Below are 24,830 nucleotides of genomic sequence, written 5' to 3'. Positions count from 1 at the left end.
GCAGGACTTATACACTTAATGGTAAGGTCCTAGGGAGTGTTGCCGAGCCAAGCGACCTTGGAGTGCAGGTTCATAGTTCCTTGAAAGTGGAGCCGCAGATAGATTGGATAGTAAAGAAGGCGTTTGTATCCTTTCCTTTATTGCTTCGTGTCGAGTACAGGAGTTGGGAGGTCATGCTGTGGCTATACAGGACATTGGTTAGGCCACTGTTGGAATACTGCATGCAATTTTGGTCTCCTTCCTATTGGGAAATTTGAAAGAGTTTAGAAAAGATTTACAAGGGTGTTGCCAGGGTTGGAGGATTTGAACTATAAGGAGAGGCTGAACAGGCTGGGGCTGTTTTTCCTAGAGCGTCGGAGACTGAGGGGTGTGACCTTATAGAAGTTTATAAAATGATGAGGGGCTTGGATAGGATAAATAGACAGTCTTTTCCCTGGGATTGGGGTTGGGTGGGGGTGGGGGTTGGGGGGGGGGGGGGGAGGGGGGGTGTGAGAGAGTAAAGATAGAAAAGGGACCTAAGGGGCAACTTTTTCACACAGCAGGTGATGCATGTATAGATTGAGCTGCCAGAGGAAGTGGTGGAGGCTGGTACAATTACTATATTTAAAGGGCACCTGGATGGGTATGTGAATAGGAATGGTTTAAAGGGATAAGGATCAAGTGCTGGCAAATGATACTCGATTAGGTTTGGATAACTGTTAGGCATGGACGAGTCAGACCAAAGGATCTGTTTCTGTGGGTGTACATCTCACTGACTCTGTTTATTTTCTCCCCTTTTTAGCCCTTGCTGTGATTCTTGGGATTACTTTGCCCCTTGTGGGAGTTATAACACTGGGAGTCATCCTCAGTATCTTCTGTTACCGAAAACAAGAATGGTAAGTTCTGTTTTGATGATCAGCCTCTTTTTAATTTTGACCAGTCTTCTGCTCCCCTGTAGCAAAATCTAAGATCAGCTGATTGATCTTCCACTCTGCTCCTATTCTTTCCGAGGAAATTCCTTGGAATTCCACTCCTCCCTCAATTTTTACTGCTTGATGGCACCTCCCCATTACCTGGTTTACATGTTATTGCATCTGGGCTTTCTGGCAGAGGTTTCTTCCACTGGACTTGTATTGTGCTAGTATTGGTCTCCTGGCCGAACATGCCATCTGGGTCTGTCATGGAGTTGGAGTAGGTTCTTCAGCAAAACAGTGATGATTCAAACATTGCAGGCATAGATCAGAGGCTGGACGTGGGCAACATAACCTACACCCTGCATTCGTAAAATGGGGGTGTGATTATCTGCATTCTATAGTGCATTGAGTATAGGAGTTGGGAGGTCATGTTGCGGCTGTACAGGACACTGATTCGGCCACTTTTGGAATATTGTGTTCCATTCTGGACTCCCTGCTATAGGAAGGATGTTGTGAAACTTGAAAGGGTTCAGAAAAGATTCCCAAGGATGTTGCCAGGTTGGAGGGTTTGTGCAATAGGAAGAGGCTGAATAGACTGGGCTATTTTCCCTGGAACATCGGATGACCTTTAAAGAGGTTTATAAAATCTTTGAGGGGCATTGATAGGGTGAATAGCGAAGGCCATTTCTCCAGGGTGGAGGAGTCCAAAGCTAGAGATTTAAATTGGAGGGAAAGATTTAAAAGGGACCTAAGGGGCAACTTTTTCATACAGAGGGTGATGTGTGTATTGAAGTGGTGGAAGCTGGTACAACAACAACATTCAAAAGACATCTGAACTGGTATATGAATAGGAAAGGTTTAGAGGCATATGGGTCATTTGCTGGCAAATGGGACTAGATGAATTTAGGATATCTGGTTGGCATGGATGAGTTGGACAGAAGGGTCTGTTTCCATGTTGTACAACTGTGTCTATAGACGGAGGTGGTGGAGGCATTGGTGGTAATTGTCATTAGACTAGAAGTCTGAGATGCAGACTAACGTTCTGAGGACATGGGTTTGAATTCTACTTTGCAGATGAGTTCTGAATCAAAAAAAAAATCTGGAATTAAAGCTACCCTGCTGGTGACCCTGTAATCATTGATGGTTATAAATCTTCGTCTTATCCGTTTTGGCTGTTTAGCCACAACAATGTGGCTGATAAATAATTGCCCTGAGAAGTGGCCGAGAGAGCTGACTAATTCAAAGGAAACTAGGGATTGACAACAGATGACCAGCCTTGACAGCAGCATCTACTTCTTGTACAAGAAGGAAAAGAATTTCTGCTCATGCCTTGACCTGGCTGGGAGTATGAACTTTGGGGAGTCGTAGCAGTCAAAACTCTGAACTATTGACCGTTTCCTTACGCTCATCTTTTTCAGGATCAAAGAGACATTTTATCCTGATATTCCCGATCCAAACAACAGCAAAGTTCTTCAGGATGGAACCTTCCTTCAGGTATATTTGAACTAAAACCTGGGGAAGGGGAACGTTTGGTATCCCTTGGGGTGTGTGTGTGTGTGTAGAATGTATATCTCTTTCTTTGGATAAGCACATGGATGATGATGGGATAGTGTAGGAGGATGAGCTAGAATAGTTCACAGGTTGGCGCAACATTGAGGGCTGAAGGGCCTGTTCTGTGATGTATTGTTCTATGTTCTAATGCAGATATGTTGTGGTGTCTGCATGCATGTGCATAGGGTTGTATTTGTGGGAACATGCGGGACGTTTATAAAATCTTTATGCAACCTCAGACTGCAGTAATGTTTTATGACAGAACAAGCCAGGAACTGTAGATATAGCACCTGCAAGAGCAGGTTGGAAACTGGGAGTACAGCAGAGAGTAACTCCCTTCCTTGTACACCATATACAAAAGACATGAACTGCAAAAGTTCTAACAAGGCAGCTTCCTGAGGACAAGTAAATATCATAGAATCCCTACAGTGCAGATAGAGGCCATTCAGCCCATCAAGTCTGCACTGACCCTTCAAGAACTTAACACCCTATTCCCGTATGTGCCATCGTTAACTCACCTAGCCTACATACTATGGGACAATTTAGCATAGCAAATCCACCTGACCTGCACATCTTTGGGCTGGAGGAAGGAACTGGAAGCCCCGTGCAGACTTAGGCAGAATGGGCAAACTCCATGCAGACAATCACCCAAAGCTTGAATTGAACTGGAGTTATTGGCACTGTGAGGTAGCAGCGCTAATCACTGTGCCACCCTATAGGGATGGAAAATCAGTACAGGCCCAACTGATATGGGTTACATGTATGAATGAATTAGTAACAAAAAGCAGGAGTGTGATGGTAGACTCCACATTTGCCTGGATGAGTGCAGCTCAAGCAGTGCCCCAAGAAGCTTGATACCATGCAGAACAGAGCAGCTCACTTCATAGGCATCCCATTGATCATCTGTAAACAATAATTTCCTTCATCATTTATGCACAGTAGCAGCAGTGTATGCCATCGACAAGAAATACTGCAGCAATTCATTCAGGTTCCTTTGACAACCCCTTTCAAACCCGCAATCTCTCTCACCTAGAAGAGCAGGGGCAGCAGGTAAAACACAGTGCCTCCACATCTGCAAGCTCTCTTCCAAGTCGTACACCATCTAACTTGGAAATATAATTGATAAAAACCTTGGAGCACCCTAATGCCATTCAGGATCTGTGGACATGCATTCCAAAGTTCATCCATTCCTTTAAACTCAGTATTTGTGGGAACATGCTGGACGTCAGACATTTATTGTGAATTCCATTTTTTTTTTGCTACAACTTTAAAAAGGAAACATTTGTCCTGAATCCCTGGGATGACTGCCATTACTCTGACGCTGATTTACCATCTGGTATCTGTTTCCAGTCCACTTGTGTTCAGTTGCGCTCAACTTGGTAAAATGGGTAATCTCTTAATTTTGAATGTTTCCTTTTATTTCACAGGATTACAAAATTGTAACAGCCCAGAATTAGGCCATTTGGCCCATTATGTGTGTTCTGGCTCTCTTGCTTTCTATTTGTAACTATACAAATTGTTCCTTTTCAAATAACTGTCCGTCTTCCTTCTGAATATCTCAATTGAACTGCCTGCCATCACTTTCTCTATCAGTTTATTTCAGACCCTGACTAGTCACTGTGAGAGAAGTTTTTCCTCATCACATTTGCTGGTCTTACTAAGTATTTTAAATTTTTTGCCCTCTGATTCTTGCTCCTTCCACAAATAGGAACATATTCTCCCTATTCTCTTGGTCCAGATTCCTCATGATTTTGAAAACTTCAACCAGATCTCCCCTCGGCTCTATCTCCTCCGAAGAAAACAGATCCAACTTTTCAGATCTGTCTTCATAACTGAAATTCCTCAACATTGGATGCTTTATTAATTGCTCATGCAATTTGTCCTGCTGTCTTTAATATGGGCAGAAACGCCCAAGTACATTAGGTCCTGCATGCACTTTTAAGAGTTCTTTATTTGGCACTGTCTCTCCATGTCGTCCTGCTAAGCTGTACATACTTTTCACTTTGAACTCCATTTCATTAGCCTGTCTCTTTCCTTTTGAAGTAATACACTCTCATTTACAGTGCTCCCAAGTTTTATCCATTTGCAAATTTTGTAGTTCTGCAGTTTACACCAAGATCTCTATCATTAATCAATAAGGAAAAGCAAGGTTCACAGCACGACCCTGTGCAGTGTGTTACAAGTCTTCCCCAAGCCCGAAAGACATTAATCACCAATTGCTATCTTTGTCCTAGCTTTGCCCTTTCACATAACTGTACTTAATATAACTGAATTATCGTTATGACTGTAGGGATGGTTCCCCATCAGGCTTAGGAGCAGAAATAGACCATTCAGCCCATCGAAACTGCTTTGCCAAGTAGTGAGGCCATGATGATCCTCAACTCCACTTTCTCACCATTATCCCATAATCTTTGATTCTCTTACTGATTAAATATTCATCTCCTCCACCTTGAATGTTTTTAACAGCCCAGCCTACAGAGCTCTCTACAGTAAGGGATTCCAAAGATTGACAACCCTCTGAGAGAAGAAAGTCCTCCTCATCTCTGTCTTAAATGGATGACTCCTTGCTCTGAGAGTATGCCCTCCATCTGCCCAGCTATATTTCCCAAAATTAAAGCTATAATTGCACACTCATTGAGTTTGCCATAGATTGACTGAAGATCTAATGAATACCTTTTAGCGATCTGTGCTTTTACACCTCCCCAGGGACATTTAAGGATTTGGGAATAGGTGCTGGCCCAGCTAGTGATGCTCACATGTTGAGAACAAATAAAAATTAATATAATTCGTTAAGTTTTCTCATAATGTATTTTGAATGTATAGGCTTCAACATAACTCCTTTTTTTTGATACATCATTCAATTTTTTTTTGAATAGTTTGGCTTTTCTAAGGTTTGAAAGTATTTTAAATCAATTTTAACATATCAAACAACAAAATTTGAAGAACAGCTCTTGATTAATTTTGTAAGTTAATTTATAGTTTGCTTCTTAGGCATCCAAAGTCATTAAATCTTAGTTGTACGAGAGTTTCATAAAAACCTGTGCAAATTATGTCAGAGGATGTGCAGGCAGAGGGGTGTTTGTCTACCCATATATACGCATGTCTGTATGTGTCTTTGTCGAGAAGTGGGATCAGCAGAAATCAGATATGTTTCTCAATTTTATACTATCTGCAGTTCTGTTGGTGTCAGGAGCCTGGATCATCCTTGCTAGGGTATAAGCTGAACTTGGTCTTAACCCAGGCTTGTTGATAGGGATCTGTACCCAAGGCTGTGATTCTCTCCTCAAATGGCAACGGGTGCCTGGCTGGACAAATGCAGGAAGCTTATGAGTCCTGAGTGTGTTGTATCCCAACTTCTGAGCAATGGGGTTTGTGGTTTCTAAGCTCTGACCTGTGGCAGAGACTGTCCAGAGGTGGGTGAATAGGCTGTTTCCCAGAAGAGATTGCTTCTGCTCTACATGGGAGAAGACTAGCTCCCATGTCTGAGATGCAATGGCACTAGCTTTGGTGACATTCATAGGGGTGGATTTTATAACATCAGATACCCACTGATTAAGGTATAAACATCTGAAACTATAGAAAAATGGTCATTTTCTAAAATTGTTTTGCTTTTTATTTTAGGGAGTCAACTCATGCAAAACTCTGGAACCAAAAGATTGTACACCCAATGAGGTGCAGGTTGTTGAAGAGAAGCAGATTGGTTTTGACGTTGAGAAGGAGGTTGAAGTGGCTGATGAGACTGAGGTAGTTCCTGAGGATATTTCTGATACCGAGAACCAGAATCAAGGTGTCTTATCGTACAGTCCGCGTAGTGCACCTGTTGAGAATTCAGGGAAGATTAACCCAGCGTTTGAGGCAATGGCCTCTCCATCCATCTATCCCAGTGAGGTAACGTATACAAGCATACGAGGTCCTGGCTACCAGCAACAAGAGGCCAGGGACGACGAGGTGGAGGTGATTGTCAAGTCAGGCTATCAACCTCAGATCCATGGAGCCATTGATCTTCCACCAATCAGGGAGCAGACGGAGGTGCAGGAACTAATGCCTCGTGTTAATGGCTATCAGCCACAGGCCCACCGCCAATCCTGGAGCCAAGATTCTGGAGAGTTTCCACCGCCTGAGACTGATTCCATTGGCAGCCCAACTTCCATCAACTCCCAAGCATTCCTGATTCCAGAGAGGATGCTGGGAGAGGATCACAGTTTAAGACCTGGTGTGAAAACATGGTCCCTGCCCTTTTTCCAGAATTCCAGAATGACTTTTGACTCCAACGACAGCTGATGAGAGACTTTGGGCAAGGAAAGGTTTGGATACAAGGGGAAGTGCATCCAAACCTTTATCATCAGTTTGTGTCTCATGTTTGCTCATTGTGAATTCCCTGCACCTTGTCCTGGGAAGCTAACACTACAATGACTGGGAACGTGGCAGCCTACTTGATTTAGATTGGGAACAACAAGCAGCTTGTCTTGTCTTTATTATATTAACCTCTTCTCATAGTTCAGAGGCTGAAACTAAATGAAAGGTCAAATTGCAGAAAGCTACCAATGAGGTGAGAGTTTGTAGTGACAGTTAAGCTCTCTGAGCCACAGTTGGCATATTCCTGAGGAGAATACAGTCTGACTGCTGTTACCTGTCACTGTATATGCTAGAACCAGCTCAAGGAGCTGAATGGCCTATCTCTTGCTCCTCTCTGGGAAATATCATTTCATGCTGCAGTTACACAGTTTATTAGCTGAAGATAATTGAGGCACAACTAATAAAATATGATTGGACTCAATTAGTGCAGCTGGTTCTAACTGTGGAATCCTACCATGAGTGATTGCTGGCTTATATCATAAAAGACTCTTGTCCAAGGCACCTGATAAGCTCTGATTTTTGCCTCTTGCAGAGGATTAATGAGATTGGACAGATTCTGTCTGGAACAAGGCCAATTGAGAAAGTTGTCCTTCTGAATATCAGACATACATGAGCTCTGATCATGGCAGTACGAGCCTCCATCTTTACTCTGGCCACCCTGGTGGATCTGCATTGATTACCCTGGCTTTGTTTCAAATTGACTTGGTGGGTTAACAAAGTTGAAGTGCTGATAAGAATTGGGCTGACTACCTGTGGCTCACTACCTCACACAGCTTTTGATTCCAGACGGCCAGAATCTTCCTCAGGTGACTGAAGCTCTCACCTAGCAGTGTCCTTTCATTAGCAGCTGAATGACTTGCCCTGAAGAAAAGTTGTGATGGATTGGAAACACTTAGCTTCTTCCTCCACAGAGGCTGTCACACCTGCTGAGTTTGTTTAGCACTTTTTTTATTTTCAATTTCCAATATCTACAGTATTTTGCTTTTATCCCTCTTTCCTAACTCCCAAAACAAACACAACAAATCTGCCCCATACCCTTCCCCAGGCAGCTGGACCTTGCTTTTCACAAAAACTCAATCCACTGCACAGAAGTGGCTTAAATAAAACCGTCCAACAAGCAGGGACATAGATTCGCACTCAACCAGGGAGGAATGGAGCCCTGTCTCTGTAAATAGTCTGTTTGCAAAAGTTTGCACCATGGTCTGTATTAACTGAGTGCTCACAGCCTTAAACACTACATCTGCTTGACTGCGTTTGGCCATCAGAAGATGTGATTACTTTAATTCTACCTGTAACGTGCTTTATCAAAACCTATTGCTTCATATGCAATGAATTGCTTTGAAGCGTTGACAGTTAATGTGGTTAAATGTAGCATGAGCATTGTTTGTGTGGTTCTGTTTAAATATACTCGTGAGTATGACACACCACAAGCACAGGCCGCAGGCTGAATTGTTTGGTCTGTGTTTACAGTCTGAGATCTTGAATCTCCAAAGCATGTTGCATGAAAGTGGTCATTTTGGCTTTTCTGTCTCTAAGAAACCAGCCTCCCCTTTCATTCCAGTGCTTTTGGTGAGGGTTGAAAGGAGTGTTTTGAAGGAGCAAAGCAGTTGATAAAACCTCAGTTGTTTGTATGACATCAGTGAACAACGGTGTGTGTCAACGTCTTGGTTTGGAAGTTGTGACGTTCCAGTAACATTGTGCATGAAGTCACTGGGAATAAAAGACCAAGAAATCATTCTGCATTCCACTGTTAAAAGGCAGTGGTTATAGACTTTGTTTCTCCTATGATCAAAACACAATACTCTGCTATTCTAGTGAGATTGGAGCTTTACTGTAAGAAAAGTATTTGACTATCAGCTTTTTTATTCAACTGGCCTTTTTTATTGGCATCCACCCACACTCGAATTCTGAAATGAAGAACAAGCTGCAATATATTTACCTTTCTCTTCACCCACACAGGGAGGGGGAGAATGCATTTCTGCATATCTTTTCAAAATAGCCTGCAACTTGATTCAGCAACATGAACATTGCCCCTTCATTTATCGGTGTGCTGGATTTGAAGAGTTAAATACCCACTGCTTCAGCATAAAGATTGAGTTGATCACAGTTTCCATTGCAAGCACTGAGAATGACAACTGGGCAGTGATGCAAAATCATTATTTCTGCTGTTTCATATCTGCTTGTTAGGAGTTCTGATGCAATAATGTTTCATCGACAGAAAGTGATACTGTGAAAGGAAACGTGCGCACCACACATTATTGATCTCTGGCAGGAAACATGCCAACATTTCCATCATCTCACGTATACACGCCCCCACACGCATACATACCTGCCTAGGTGCGCAGGAAGACGTGCGCAAGCTTATCTGTGCGTATACAGAGGAACCTTGATTAGCCAAATGAGATGGCGGACTCTCTCTCATTTGGATAGTTGATTATTCGGTTAATTTATTCAGTGCCTCATTCAGACAGAGTTTTCTCAAGTTTCCTTTTTCCTCGCTCTGCCTGCTTTGCTCCCCCTCTCTGTCTCAGGGTTTGTTTCTGAGCAGAGGCACGTGTGTAAGGGGCCTGCAGCATTGCTGAACCTCCCACCCACCCACCCAATCAGTTCAATGGGATTGACACAGGCAAGCACTTGTTAAGTCCGCTTTACAGGACAATGTTTGAGAGATGATCTGGGGAAGTGGGGTTTACAGTACCCCCCCTGTGTAGAACTCCAGGGGAAGTGTGAGGCGAGAGAGGGTGGGGGTGCGGTCAGTCATTTGGAGACGGTGCCTGGGCTAACATCGACGTCCAGGACTGTTCTTGGCAGCATTTCAGTAGGCCGAGTTCATTTTTTAATCATTGTGAACAAAAGACGCAATCAGTGTTGGAAACACCACTTTGATGTAGTGTTTTTATCGGGACCTTGATATCTCCTTTGGATAATCCGATATTTGGATAATTGAGGTTCCTTTGTATTCATCATCCCAGATATACACATCCATCTCAGAATGGAAGGAATGACTGAGCCATTTAAAAATATAAATACTCTAGTTCTAGTGGCGTGCATTGTCCTTGAAGTGTTGCAGTTCTCTTCATGGACTGGAATATTGTATTTTGCTCTTTATGTCTGATAACCTGTTTGTTGCATAGCAACAATTATTATCACTGATAATTATTAATCAACAATTTAGTTTTTCTCTGAAAATGTGGTCCAGCTGTTGTTGTAATTGCCATGGAAATTTTATAAATCAGTGGAATGTAATCTCAGAAGCTATGAATATAGTCCTGGACAGTGTAGGTTTTGGCAGAATTTGATTAGATTCCCTACAATGTAGAAACAGGCCCTTCGGCCCAACCAGTCCACACTGACCCTCCAAAGAGCATTCCCCTACATTTGCCCCTGACTAATCCACCAAACACTCCAGGCAATTTAGCATGGCCAATTCACCTGACCTGTACATCTTTGGGACTGTGGGAGGAAACCGGAGCACCCGGAGGAAACCCACACAGACACGGGGAGAATGTGCAAACTCCACACAGACAGTTGCCCGAGGCGGGAATTGATTCTGGGTCCCTGGTGCTGTGAGGCAGCAGTGCTAACCACTGAGCCACTGTGCTGCTCGCTGTCTTAACTCTCCTTTTGGGTTCCTTATTGAATACCCACACAGATCCACCACACAACACAAATCCAGCCTTTCTGCAGTTCCATATAGTCAGGTTTCAGTACTACCTCCAAGACTGTACAGGACTTGTCCTGTCCTCTCTGCACTCGCTCTCCCACTCACCTCCTATCTGTCCAGTTAGTGATAGATTAAAAGAGAATTTAGGTAACAAGCAATTCAGTCTTTTGTTTTTTCAGTTTTTGCATAAGCTATTCCATACGATCTAAAACTTTTTTTTTTCTGATCATCTCCCTCTGCCCCCTTTTCTGACTGTTGGAATATGTATGCCAATTGCGATCTCCAAGGCCACCAACACAGTTCCTGTTCTCCGTTTTGCATTCAGAGATTTATTCAAGGGAACCTGCTTTCAAAAGGAGAAAGGAATACAAAGGGTGGAAAGAGGCTGGTGTAAAGTATAATGTCTGGCAGGGGCCTATTAGGCCGGATGTGTGTAAACTCTGGTCATACCCACCAAAGGCAAAGCTGAATTTAGGGACTCGTCTGCAACCAATTAAGAAGTAACCCAAACCAAAGGTGTGGTCCACTGCTTTGGTTCATAGTCTATTGAAACTTTGTTGTCAATTTCGCTGTGTTGTTGTTGGTGAGTCACATGATGGCAATGAATATTGTGATCCTGTGTAATGCATAATTTGGCAACTGGCCTGATTGTCTCAGATGACAGTAACTAATCCTGCAGCCAATCAGAATTTTTTTTTGTTTGATTAAAGAGTTTTGAAGGTCAAAAATGCTTCCAAATGTCTTGCTCTATTGTGTGGGAGAATCCCATAAATTGAATAAAAATCTTTCTTTCTGCTTTAAACTCTGTGTTGAGTGCTGTCCAGTCTTTTAGTGAGATAGTAGATAAATAACAATTGTTTTATTGAAAAACAATCATAGCAACCTGTGTTGAATTGCGATGATGCTAAAAAAAATGCAAGTCATAATTCATTACAAAATAGTGATAAAAAGATTATACTAATGAACATTATAGTATTACAATATATTTCAAACTATAGGTCTCCTTACTGATATAGTTATTAAAAGATGTGCCAAACGAGTAAATTTGGAAATCCTGTTAAATAAACATGATCAACAATCTGCACATAATACTTGAGATTTAGTTCAGCATTTCCAGTATGAAACATGTTTGAAAGAGGCTAGTGATGATTAGACCAATGGAGGAGGTGCCATCGGTGAGCATATTCAATAATCTAACCTTACCATTATTGCAGTAGGAGTGTCAATTTTAAACAGCCTTTCCCGTGAAAGTAAACAAGTCACTCCTATTAGACTGAGAGCCTACTGTTGATGTGCCACATGATCTAAGATTGTATAAATTGTATGTACATAATAATGTGAAGGCTGTGATCTCGTTTTTCCTGTTGTCATTGTATACTTTGAGTTTGTGTACCTGCATTGAGAGACCTGTGGAAACGACCCTACCTCCAGACTGGAAGCTCTGTGTTTGTGTCCTATGCTAGCACTGGGACCATGGGAAGTACATTTGTGGCCAAACCAATTCATTGTCATCCTGCATATCCTTCCAGTACACTGGAGGGCCAGAGGGAAGAGTGGGAAAGTTTCATGGTTAGTCATTATGCAGAATACAGTGACAAACCACATCAGCACTTTTCCCAATAACATGGACCAATCCCATGGAAGTCGATGGCCCTACTTTCGGAATGAGGATGACTTGAAATTATGCAGACACCGTCTGACCCTTGCATGAAAGCAATGCAAGGCGGTCAATGTGACACCGACACTGCATTCCACCTGCCCTGGGTGTATTCAGTGGTTGAACAAAATTGCCAGAGTGCAAAATTCCTTGTGAAGGCAGTGGTTTAGCCACCATCGCAAATCTTGGCTCTAGTAAAGGGAATAACTTTCTCAGTACTCTGATCCTGCAGCTATTGCCTTGGTTCTAGATTATTTCTGCAATTTTGCAGCCGGAGGCTATTTTTGACTTGTTGGTCCTGTTACTAAAATAGCACCAAGCTATTTGACCGTGTGCACCCATGGTACTCTGAATTGCACTCCACTTGACTTGGGCTGAAAATCAGGAAATTTCTGCATTTACTGAGGCATGTTTCATAATAAATTCTAATTATTGACATTTTATCTATTAAAATATCTATGTTCAACAGTATGTATTCCATTGTCTGCATTGAGTCTGTTGGAAATTTTAAGAACATATTGTTAGAAAAGTTATTCCTTTATAATGTAAGCATTTTACATTTACATGTACAGACTGCAGTTTTTAAAATTTATTCACTTGTGGCTAGGCCAGCATTTATTACCTGTCCCACGCTGTCCTTAGAGAAGGAATTCAGGATTTTGAGCCATAACACTGACAGAATGGTGATTCTATTTCCAAGTCAGGTGCGTGATTTAGAGGGAAGCTTTTTCATGGGGAAGTGTTCTGCTGCCCTTATCACAGAATCCCTATAGTCTGGAAACAGGCCATTCAGCTTAACATGTCCATACTGATTCTCTGGAGAGCATCACATCCAGATCCTCTTCATCCATCTCCCTGCATTTCCCATGGCTAATCCACTTTCTGCACATCCCTGAACACTGCGTGATTTCCTGTGGCCAAGCCACCCTAACCTGGGCATCGTTGGACCATAGGAGGAAACCAGAGCATCTAGAGTCACAGAGAATGTGCAAATTCCACACATTGTTGTCGGTGGCCAGAATCGAACTTGGGTCCTGGGTACTGTAGGCTACTCTGTCCTTCTAGATAAAAATAGTTGTGGGTTTGGCAGGTGCTAAGGATCTTCGGTGAATTTCCACAGTGCATCTTGTAGATAAGTGTTAGTAGATGAGGGAGTGGACGCTTGTAGATTTGGTGACTTTATTTCAATATGGAAGGAAGAAATAGTACAAATGACAAAGTAGCTTTTTGCATAATGCAAATGTGTGTTTTAGCCAAAGAAGCAACCCTCCCAGGGTAGCTGTAGTGTCCTCTTTAACTTTTACACTGATACATTATTCCATGTACATTGACAATGACTACCAAAGTGGTGGATTGCTGATTAGAGGCTGTGTGCAGACTGACATTAGAAGATGCAGAGCAGTGAGAGTGCATGATCATCTTTTGCTGCGTGGCTGCATTTCCTTAGATTCTGCACTAAAGTGTATGTCCAGTCTTATTTGTTGGAAGTTGAGTTTAGCAGAGGAAAGCTGTTGCAAATTGATGATCAAGGCATAACTGTCCCAACTTTGCTGTCAGTAGAAGTTGACTCTCCAAATAACTTATTACAAGCATGAATAATGGGATTATGTTCCAAAGTAGTTGAACAAACTTATTTTTCCAGTTGAGAAGAGTGGAAAGGAAAACTTTCATTTAAAGCTCTGTTGGTGTTCTGAAGGATTTAGGGATCCATACTTAAATGATAGTTAACATAGTCAAAAACAAGCAATTTTGAGTCTTAGCTTTCATTGCAAAAGGCTGGAGAATATTGCAAACTACTGTTTACTCCTGAATACAAACTGACATTTCATAGCTACCATCAGTTCTGAGGGAACACTGAAACCAAAACATTGATTTCTCTCTGCAGATGCTGTACCCAGTTGAGCTTTTCCAACAATTTCTATTTTTACTTCTGATTTACACCATTTGCTGTTTTTAAGATGGTTTACCTTGGCTGCTGAATCTGTGCTGTGGTTTCAGAATAATTGGCTCTCATACAAGACTGATTGAAAATGATTTCACTGCAGGTTGTGAATTGTTGGAAGTCTGTAACCACATTTGTTGAGATTGTCTAGGTTAGAAACATTGATTTTGGGGGACTAAATGATGTGGAAGGTATGGTTGATGTAGAAGTTCAGAAATATCCTTAAAGAATGGTCAAGGAAGCTGAAAGGCTGACTCTCCTTATATTTTAAATGGAATTCAGTATCTAGTTGCACATTTATATAGTGTCTGATTGAAGGGCACCAGTGAGCTGCACTTGGGGAATTTGTGCAAGTCTTGATAGCTGCCCTCTTCCAGTCTGAAATATAACCAGTGATGGTTCCCAAGAGTTTGTGCCAGAACCACTGCTTTCCTAATAAAAAGTTAAATGTTTCTGATAATAGAGACAATATGCATTGACTGCAGCAGGATACTGGCTAGTCTGTCTTCAATAAAGACACTTTTATAGTATTCCAAAAAATTATGAATAATCATTTAGGAGAAGAAATAAATAATAATGAGAGATGCTAATCAAGCCTCTAGTGCTGATGGGCTGGGTCCTAGGACCTTCAAGGAAATAGTGAGAGGGGTAGTGGATGTACTGGTACTAACCTCCTGGTCTTAGATTGGGGAAAGTCCCAGAGCATTAGCAATTTTTAATGGGATACTTTTTAAAATCTCCCCTTTTTAAACAAAACTAGCTATAAACCAGTTATTCTAAATTGGGAAAATCCTGATCTATTATAAAGCATAACATTTGGAAATATCATTTAATTAGGCACATTAGACTACCAGTAACATCACAGACTCTACTAGAGTATGAACATGGATAGGGGATTGGTTAACTAATAGAATATGCAAACAAGGAAGAGCATCACTCAGCCCTTGAGTGCTTCTAACTAAATCTGCTGGATTATAACCTGATGATTTTGTGATTTTTAAACTTGATACACTCCAGTCCAACTCAGCAACTCCGAATCATTGATACCATTAACTGCTGTCTTAAAGTGGAAAGGATCTCCAAAAAAGATCACACGTTGACACAGACATCAAGTTTCTAGACTTTTACTATAAATTCTGTTTTACGATCTTTTACTCTATGCCACCTGATAAAGGAGCAGCAATCTGGAAGGTAGTGCTTTCAAATAAATCATTTGGACTATAACCTGGTGTTGTGATTTTTAACTTTTTACACCCCAGTCCAACACCGACATCTCCAAATCATGACAATTGAGCCGGTTTGCCAGTCAGTCAATGAAACAGCTGAACTGATTTTTATCACGAATATGCAGGAATGTAGAGCTGAGATTGACTTTTGATTAGCCAGGGGATGAAAAATTTAATCTACCCTATCTGGCAACAGATACTAAGAGGAGGTGAATATTACTTACATGTAGAGGAGCTGTAGACAGCTACAACACAGGATTGGGGACTCCTTGTGTATAAATCACTAAAAGCTAACATGCATTTCCAGCACATTTTGATGCACCTTCTACTATCATAAATACATAAGTACAAGTTGTATGTGGGGAAGAATGACAGCACATCACATCTGGATACTTTTGCTTTTATTGTTAATTAGCAATGCATCCCTTTGATAATTTTTTATGTTCAGAAGGGTAAATGCCCAAAACAGACTGTACACACTATACAAAGAAACCACAAGGTGGCAACACAAAAACATTACTCGACAGGTGCTCTTCTCTGTTTTACCTTATTTAAATTATACACAGCTCCATGAAATATTCTTTTATGGAAAATATATAAATAATTTCTTTTCTCATTTTTAATCAGACTATGTTACAGGTATACAATATAAATCAGGTTTCATGTTCAGTGACCTACGAACACTAGAACATCCCAATAATGTAGCAGCTTATCACAAAGAAATAAGATCAAACACATCCACAATGGTGGCTGCAACGTCCATATTCTATGCTCTCTCCTTCTCACAGGGGTTATTCTCTGTTTATTCTATCCCTTCTAAACAGATATGTAAAATATCAAAACTTTGATCACTTGATCAAGAAATCTCAGCCACCCCTCTCTCACAACTAAAGGCCATTCATTCCCTGCAACCTCCTCATTCCTAAAATTCTTGTGGTTTTGAGCACATGCAATTGTAAGAGATCAAAGACAAACAAAATGACCAGTTGACCACAAGAAAGACAAAACACAAAAGTCAACAAGACCGAGCAGGAAGGATAGACGTGTACACAGACCATGGGAATGACAAGACACAGGGTTCTTGGGATATCTGCATAATCCTGACATTCAACATTTACCAGTCAACTTTGGGCTAGATGGGGATCCAAAATAACACATCACGAAACAGTGAATTATTAACCTATAAGAACTTTGAAAATCAGGTGTTCAGGATATGCTTACTGTTGCTGACTGATTTAACTGGTCAATGTGAAGTTAGTGTTCTTTCTAGTGCAATGCGGGTTGAGAGGGGTGGGGAGAGAAAGAGAGATACTGCAGTCTGTTAATTGATGGGTAAGAGTTTGGTATTCGAGGCAGAGGCAGAGGCATAGTTGGAATAACCAAGTGGAAGACAGAGTACCTGTGAGGCCATAGCAAAGCCATCCTCGTGTTTAGACTATTGAATGCATCATATTCCTTTCTCCTTGGTTATCAGTTCCTGGAGAGATGAATATTTATTGTAATAGCACCTTATTCTGGACCCATCCTTTTTTTTTTCTCCTTCCACTTTACTAGAATTAAATAACTGCGCTGGAAATGAAAACACCCACCAGTTTCCTGTCCAGCAAATCATACACTCTTCCAGTCTGGAGAATGGCTCACCCAGCAATTCTAACCCCAATTCAGAACTTATATGCAATCAGAGGTCATACAATGCCTCTCAAAGTCTGACCAAATGATCCAATACAAAGAGCTAAAGTTATAACTGAGAGCGAAGGCAAATACTGTTCCAGTCTCCAAGAGGGCCCTGTGACAGGTATCTAACTGCAGACACTCCCACACTCTTCAAAAGCCATAGGAACCGACATTCATTGAAGGAGTACTGGATAGGATGAGGGAAAACCAGCCATTTTCTTTCTGTCTCAGACAGCTAATCATTGGTGTTTATGGTTACATGTACAAAAACATCTTGAACATTTCATATATTAGTGTAACTCACAATCCGTAAAATGGTGAGAAATTGCGTGCACATGCATGGCACGTCAAAATCAGAATGATGAGACAAAATATTTGGTTGAGACCTTTGCTCCTGAAGCCAGGAGACCAATGCTGATTGAGCTTCATAACAAATAGGTTCAATGGAAATCCCAGTGCTTCATCTTGTTCTTCTCATACTGTCACAGCTGACGCTCTGCAGTACAATCAGGGCTCACAGGACCCTGTTCCTGTAGTGTTAGAATATTTCATTGCTACTTGTTGACACCAACCCCACACCAAGCCCCTCAGACGAGTGCTGAAAGGCCAAAGTTTACAGTCTAATATTGAAATGGAGTATGAACCCCACTCTCACATTGCTATTTGTCTCAAAGGGCCATAAAAATAATCAGACTTTGCTTCTCCTGAAATGGTGTTTCTGAAAGTTCTTGTGCAATCTTTCCTAGTAGGGTATCCAATGGAGACTTTATGCTATTTTAGCCAAAGTGCTAAGATGACAGGATTTAACCCTGAATGAACCATATCAATTGGGCCAGATAGGGGGCACTGCCCATGTACACAAATCCAGAAGCAGATGGAGAATTTTGCATTTACCTTTGTGTCCAGGAGCAGGGGAGAGCAGCCTAGGGTCTAGGAGCAGGAGATCACACACAAAACTGCTGTTTCCTATTGCTCTAATAGACGAGTGGATAGAGAGAATATTTCCTGGCTGCATTAAACTGCATTTCCAATATACCCATGATATAAAGGCATTAAATTAGTTACTGCAAGTGTGACTTACCATTAAATGCAAACCTGCCTGTGTGCAGGAGCCCACAGCACCATGCCATAGAATACTTTTCCTGCCGAGAGTTCAGGTTCTCCAGGAGTGCATATCATGGGCACTGCAGCCTGATTCCATTCCACCTGAACCCATGTTGCCAATGCAATTTAAGTAGATTACAGAGTGGTCATTCATACAAGCTGACTACATTTAAAACATATAAAATTGACACGCCTATCTACTGACAGCAGGGGTGATGGGTGGGATTGAGCACATCTGGCCCAGTGATTGAAAGAAACTGGGGCAATGCTGGTGGATGGAGACTGGCCCAGGTTAGGGAAAAGCGTGTGTATCTGTGCAATCATGCCAACAGCCACGGGACAGGGAGAGATCCAACCACAAGTCTCACATACTGTCTCCCAGTCTGCATCACTTCTCCTGTAGTGTTAGGGATACCTTCACATCCAAGACAGAGGGAAGGGAAATAAATAAGAACATGCAAGGGACAGGATTCGAGTGCCAATTTGACACATCTGCCCTGCCCTGCTGGTCACAGCGGTAGTTAGATGTTGGTACTGTTGAATTCTGGGTGAAGTACTTTGTAGGTTTGGTGATGCAGCAATTCTTCGGCACAAACGTGGTCAGGATGCTGGGGTTGGCTCAGCTTCAAGCTGCTTCGGTGAGAGACTAGTGTCTGCTTCCTCGTACAGCTGTCAAGAGAATAAACATGGTCAGAGCGTGGATTGAGCATAGAGAGAGAGAGAGAGAGAGAGAGAGAGAGACTGATTCCATGCACCAGACAGAATGTATCTCTCGAGAAAGTTCCTCAGAAACAAAGACATCATTGACAGAGGCAAGGAAAAATTGCACCTTAAAAAAGAGACAAGAAACCTCTAATACAGAGTAAGATTGTTACTGGAGGCTCTGGTGAAAGTGTCCTCCCAGATTCAGTTTGTAGGGAACCAAGACCAACCAATGCCTCTAACAAAGGTGACCAGAGACCCCACGTACTCGCTCCTTCCCCCACCCAATCACCCTTCTCATAGAACAATCATGTACCTCCCTAAAGATGCTCCTTAGGTGAAACCCCCTCCCAACCCTTACTAAGGAGAAATAGGATGTCTCATTGGGGCAGCAGGGGGAGCTCTCTGATTAACAATCATTGCAGTCAGAAACTTACGGGTTGGAACTGAACATCCTGGAAGAGTTCTTGGATAAACCTGCGGGAAGGCAGACGGAAGGTGCAGTTTGCCAGTAAGTGGGAAACCTCAGAGTATAGACAAATGTCATCAAACGCATGAGGAAACTTCTCCTTTATCCTGGGGGAGAGAGAGTGTAAAACCAGAATCTGAGTCAAGCAGAACAAGTAAATCTCAAATACTTTTGAAACAGCAGCCATTCATCTACAAAAGCTGTAGAGGTCAAAGAACACACTTTTTCACTGGGGTGGGATTTGTAATCCCTAGACCATGGTGTTCATCCTGTTTACATTATATCCGTATATAGTCCTACATCAGTGGTAAAAATGCAACTGCTGAAACGATTTCAATCAGAGAATGTGATAACGGATGCTTGTTAGGTGTTGTGAGATTGCAATGACAGGAATGAGGGGTGGTTGGAATTCCTGCATTCTCTCCTGGAGGACTGGATATGTGGCTCAGTTTTGCTCTTGGTGATTGGCAAGGATCTATCACCCACTCTCAAGGCACTGCAGACAAAGGTTGGACTGGCCCTTCTTTGATAAACAAGTCAGGCCTCTCTGACACACCAAGTTCTGCTTGTAGCTTCGGCCTGAACAATGCAGCAGCTGACCATGTTGACATTTGAATTTTCAACCACTGTACTGGCCACAATGAGTGAACAAATTTCAGAATGGTTACAAGCACAGAGGAATTCATTTGGCTCATCTTGTCTAGTCTGGTCTGGTTCTCTAAAAGAGCTATTCATCGAGTGGCATCGACAACCATTCCCCGCACCCCGCACCCCCCCGCACCTCCCCAAATGCCTATTCTCCTGGTAACTCTGCATTCTTCCTTTTTAATTCCATCTTGAAAGCCTCAACTGAACCTGCATCCACCAGACTGTTGGGCAGTACATTCACAATCTTAACCACTAATTGTGTGGAAAATCTTTCACGTCACCATTGAAGGTAATTTGCAAAAGAAATGGCCCGTGTCTCTCTGGTTCTTGATATTTTCACTAACAGGAACAGGTTCTCTGTGTCCAGATCAATGATTTTGAACCTTTTGACCTAACCACCACTAAACCTTCCCTCCTCCAAGGTTAATAGTCCCAAATTCTACTATCTTTCTCTCTGATGAAAATTCCTCAACCCTGGAAACATTTCTACATCCTCTCTAACACTTTCATATTTGTCCCAAAGTGTAGTGTTGTACTCACCCTATTAATAAAGGATACTGTTGGTATTATTAACCACTCTCTCAACAACATTCCCTCTAAGCTTGGAAGTCTCTGCAACAGCAGAAAAAGTGAGAAAGAATGTAGCTCTCAACCTGACCTGTCACTTTCAAAATCTGATGCACACCTACAGCCAAGTTTGTCAGTGTGCCCTGTTACATTGTCTAAAATATAAAATAGATCAATTACAGAGAAATAGTTATAAAGAGATCAAAGCTGAGAATTAAATATTTAGGAGTATGTGACCTTTTGAAAAGACTGGCAGGAAGGAAAGGGTAGTGGGTACCTTCATTAGTACAGGATGAAGTAAATCCAATAGTAAAACGATCTTAAATCGGAAGATGGATCATCGATAGTCACAGGTGAGGTGCTGGAAGACTGGAGATTGGCTAACGTGGTGCCACTGTTTAAGAAGGGTGGAAAGGACAAGCCAGAGAACTATAGACCAGTGAGCCTGACCTCAGTGGTAGGCAAGATGTTGGAGGGAATCCAGAGGGATAGGACGTACATGTATTTGGAAAGGCAAGGACTGATTAGGGATAGTCAACATAGCTTTGTGCGTTGGAAATCATGTCTCACAAACTTGATTTAGTTTTTTGAAGAAGCAAAGAGGATTGATGAGAGCAGAGCAGTAGATGCGATCTATATGGACTTCAGTAAGGCGTTCGACAAGGTTCCCCATGGGAAACTGATTAGCAAGGTTAGATCTCACGGAATACAGGGAGAACTAGCCATTTGGATACAGAACTGGCTCAAAGGTAGAAGACAGAGGGTGGTGGTGGAGGGTTGTTTTTCAGACTGGAGGCCTGTGACCAGTGGAGTGCCACAAGGATCGGTGCTGGGTCCTCTACTTTTTGTCATTTACATAAATGATTTGGATGAGAGCATAAGAGATACAGTTAGCCAGTTTGCAGATGACACCAAAATTGGAGGTGTAGCAGACAGCAAAGGGGGATATCTCAGATCACAACAGGATCTTGACCAGATGGGCCAATGGGCTGAGAAGTGGCAGATGGAGTTTAACTCAGGTAAATGAGAGGTGCTGCATTTTGGGAAAGCAAATCTTGGCAGGACTTATACACTTAATGATAAGGTCCTAGGGAGCGTTGCTGAACAAAGAGACCATGGAGTGTAGGTTCATAGCTCCTTGAAAGTGGAGTCGCAGGTAGATAGGATAGTGAAGGTGTTTGATATGCTTTCTTTGGTCAGATTATGGAATACAGGAGTTGGGAGGTCATGTTGCAGATGTACAGGACATTGGTTAGGCCACTGTTGGAATATTGCATGCAATTCTGGTCTCCTTCCTATCAGAAGCTACAGGGAGAGGCTGAATAGGCTGGGGCTGTTTTCCCTGGAGCTTCGGAGGCTAGGGGTGACCTTATAGAGGTTTACAAAATTATGAGGGGCATGGATAGGGTAAATAGGCAAGGTCTTTTCCCTGGTGTCGGGGAGACCAGAACTAGAGGGCATAGGTTTAGGGTGAGAGGGGAAAGATATAAAAGAGACCTAAGGGGCAACTTTTTCACACAAAGGGTGGTACGTGTATGGAATGAGCTGCCAGAGGAAGTGGTGGAGGCTGGTACAATTGCAACATTTAAGAGGCATTTGGGTGGGTATACGAATAGGTAGGGTTTGGAGGGATATGGGCCAGGTGCTGGCAGGTGGGACAAGATTGGGTTGAGATATCTGGTTGGCAGGACGGGTTGGACCGAAGGGTCTGTTTCCTTGCTGTACATCTCTATGACTCTATGTAGAATCCATACAGGTGAATGTAGGAAATAAAAAAGGGGAAGACAACACTGATGGGAGTAATCTGTAGGTCCTCTAACAGTAACTATATGGTGGAACAGAGAATAAGTGAGGATATAATGACAGCATTTAAAAAATGCATAACATTCATCAGAGGTGAATTTAATCTTCATACACAATGGGAAAACCAATTTAGTGTATTCATGGAAGTTTCCTAGAACAATATTGTTGTGGATCCACCCAAGAAAAGGTTACACTGGATCTGGTAATAAGGTTTAATGAAGGATAAAAGATCTGCAAGGAACAGTGATCGTAACATCATAGAATTTAACATTCAAACAGAGTGAGTAACTTGGGTCAGAAATAGCTATGCTAAAACTAAATAAGGGTAGTTACACAGGCATAGAAAAGGAGTTTAGCAGTAAAGGTGTTTGATGGAACACTGGCCAAATGTTTAAGGAAATAGTTCATGATTCACAGCAAATATGAAGGAGAATTCTAAGCAGGGGATAAACTGACTAGGGTTAAGGATTGTATCGAATTAAAAAAAAAAGAGTACAAATGGCAAAGATTAGTTGTAAGCCCGAGGATTGTATTTTGTTAACTTTTAAAACAATTACAAACCAGAGTAAAAATAAAATTAGAGCAAAGAAATAAAAAGTAACAAAACCAAAGGATTAAGAGCTTCTTTAAATATTTAAAAGATGGAGGCAAAAGTTAGCTTAATATCGGTGAGTGTGAAAGTTTGAGTCTGTTTTGAAGAAAGCCTACTTGACCATAGGGCTGTTCTTTCATTGGAGAGAGATGTTTTGTGGTGGTTTAACCCGACGGTCACCACACCTCAGGTAAAGGGAGATTTTCAGAATAGTCCTCCATGATAAACTTAACCTGTGCAGGAACTGATTCATCTTGACATCAGCTGTTTTGCCAACTGAACTAACTAAACCCTTTCATTTAACAGCGTAGCAATTAGAAATGCATAGTATAATCAAGCAGAGTCACCACTACGATTGACTAGGCTGTTACCCACGTTCAACCAATCTCTCGCATTTCTACTCTCATCCCCTCCCTTCCACAACATCAAGAGGGACCCTCTGGTGCTCACATACCAGCTCACCAGCCTCTGCACCCAAAGGATCATTAACTACCATCTCATGACTAGCCTCATAATGCCCTCCCGGTCAACAGCATTCTGCAGGGACCGTTCTCTCTGGGGACACACTGGTCCCAACAGCTCCTCATGGCCCCCACAGCAATGATACAGTGTAACACCTGCCTATTTACTTCCTACCTCCTGACTAGCCAAGGCCCCAGATATACCTTTCTTTGAAGCAGTGATGTGCCTGCACCTCGTTCAATCCAGTCTACTGCATCACGTGGGCTCATTTACACTGGGGAGATGAAACACAGGCTGGGTGAATGCTTTGCAGAACACCTGCATTCGGTCCACAAAAATGACCCTGAGCCTGCCACTTCAACAGACCACTGTGTCCCGTGGCCACCAGCCAAGTCTCGGACTTGCTGCAGTACTCTAGTAAACATAGAACAATACAGCGCAGAACAGGCCCTTGTCTAAATCTCCCTAATGTGGCTGAGTTGACTACATTGGCAGGGGGAAAATTTGCAACAGGACCTGGATGCCTTTGTACACCAGTCGCTGACAGCAAGCATGTAGGTACAGCAGATGGTGAAGGTGGTAAAAAGCAGAATTTATACTGAAATAGTTGGTCTTTATAGAGAGAGGATTGGAGGGGATGTTTTGCTGCAATTCTGTAGGGCCTTGGTAAGACACCAAGAATATAGCAAGCAGTTTTGGTCTCCTTATTGGAGGAAATATGTTCTCACTATAGAGGGAGTGTAGTAAAGGCTTACCAGACTGGAATCCTGGGATAGCAGGGCTGACTGGAGGAGAGAATGGATTGGTTCAGATTACATTCACTAAAGTTCAGAAGAATATTTGGTGGGGGGGAAAAGAATTCATTGAAACCAATAAAATTGTAGCAAGACAAGATGGAGGAAGAATGTTTCAAATGACAAGAGCCCAGAAACAGGGTCACAGTTTAAAGAAAAATGCAATTTCTTTTTATTCATTTGTGGGATATTGTTTGTGGGTCACTGGCTAGGCTAGCATTTGTTGCCTGTCCCAAGTTGCCCCTTGAGGTGGTGGTGGTGGTGGTGGTAAGCTGCCTTCTTGAACTACTGCAGGCCACCTCCTGTGTGTTGATCCAGAGTACCCTCGGGAAGGAGATTCAAGGATTTTGACCCAGCAAGAGAAGGAACAGCAATTTATTTCCAAGTTACGATGGTGAGTGGCTTAGAGGGGAAACTTGAAGGTGCCAGTGTTGCTATATATCTGCTGTTCTTGTCCTTCTAGATAGAAGTGGCCGTGGGTTTGTGAGGTGCAGTCTGAGGATCGTTGGTGAATTTCAGCAGTGCATCCTGTAGATTGTACATACTGCTGTGACTGAGTGTCGGTGGTGCAGGGAGTGGATGTTTGTGGATGTGGCATCAATCAAGTGGCTGCTTTGTCCTGGGTGATGTCAAGCTTAGAGTGTTGTGGAGCTGTACCCATCCAGGCAAGTGGGGTGTATTCCATCACCCTCCTGACTTGTGCCTTGTAGATGGTGGACAGGCTTT

The 24,830-nt window shown here is 42.3% G+C and overlaps 2 protein-coding genes across 7 annotated transcripts in view; one reads left to right on the top strand and one right to left on the bottom strand.

Moving 5' to 3' along the window:
- The window catches only part of lifra (LIF receptor subunit alpha a), a 194,171-nt gene extending 182,905 nt beyond the window's left edge, over positions 1–11,266 (top strand). For all 4 annotated transcript variants that reach the window (XM_072593146.1, XM_072593174.1, XM_072593164.1 and 1 more), the window contains 3 exons: positions 782–875; positions 2,312–2,387; positions 6,066–11,266. In XM_072593146.1, coding sequence (XP_072449247.1) covers positions 782–875; positions 2,312–2,387; positions 6,066–6,725 — 830 coding nt within the window. In that variant the 3' untranslated portion in view covers positions 6,726–11,266. The remainder of the gene's footprint in view (positions 1–781; positions 876–2,311; positions 2,388–6,065) is intronic.
- A 4,428-nt stretch (positions 11,267–15,694) lies between these two features.
- The window catches only part of rictora (RPTOR independent companion of MTOR, complex 2 a), a 238,828-nt gene continuing 229,692 nt past the window's right edge, over positions 15,695–24,830 (bottom strand). For all 3 annotated transcript variants that reach the window (XM_072593117.1, XM_072593126.1, XM_072593134.1), the window contains 2 exons: positions 19,207–19,345; positions 15,695–18,736 (listed from right to left, as the gene is read on the bottom strand). In XM_072593117.1, coding sequence (XP_072449218.1) covers positions 18,668–18,736; positions 19,207–19,345 — 208 coding nt within the window. In that variant the 3' untranslated portion in view covers positions 15,695–18,667. The remainder of the gene's footprint in view (positions 18,737–19,206; positions 19,346–24,830) is intronic.

The sequence above is a fragment of the Chiloscyllium punctatum genome, chromosome 2, assembly GCF_047496795.1.
Source record: "Chiloscyllium punctatum isolate Juve2018m chromosome 2, sChiPun1.3, whole genome shotgun sequence".
In the NCBI taxonomy this organism is placed as follows: domain Eukaryota; kingdom Metazoa; phylum Chordata; class Chondrichthyes; order Orectolobiformes; family Hemiscylliidae; genus Chiloscyllium; species Chiloscyllium punctatum.
This window is presented reverse-complemented; position numbering and strand designations above follow the sequence as displayed.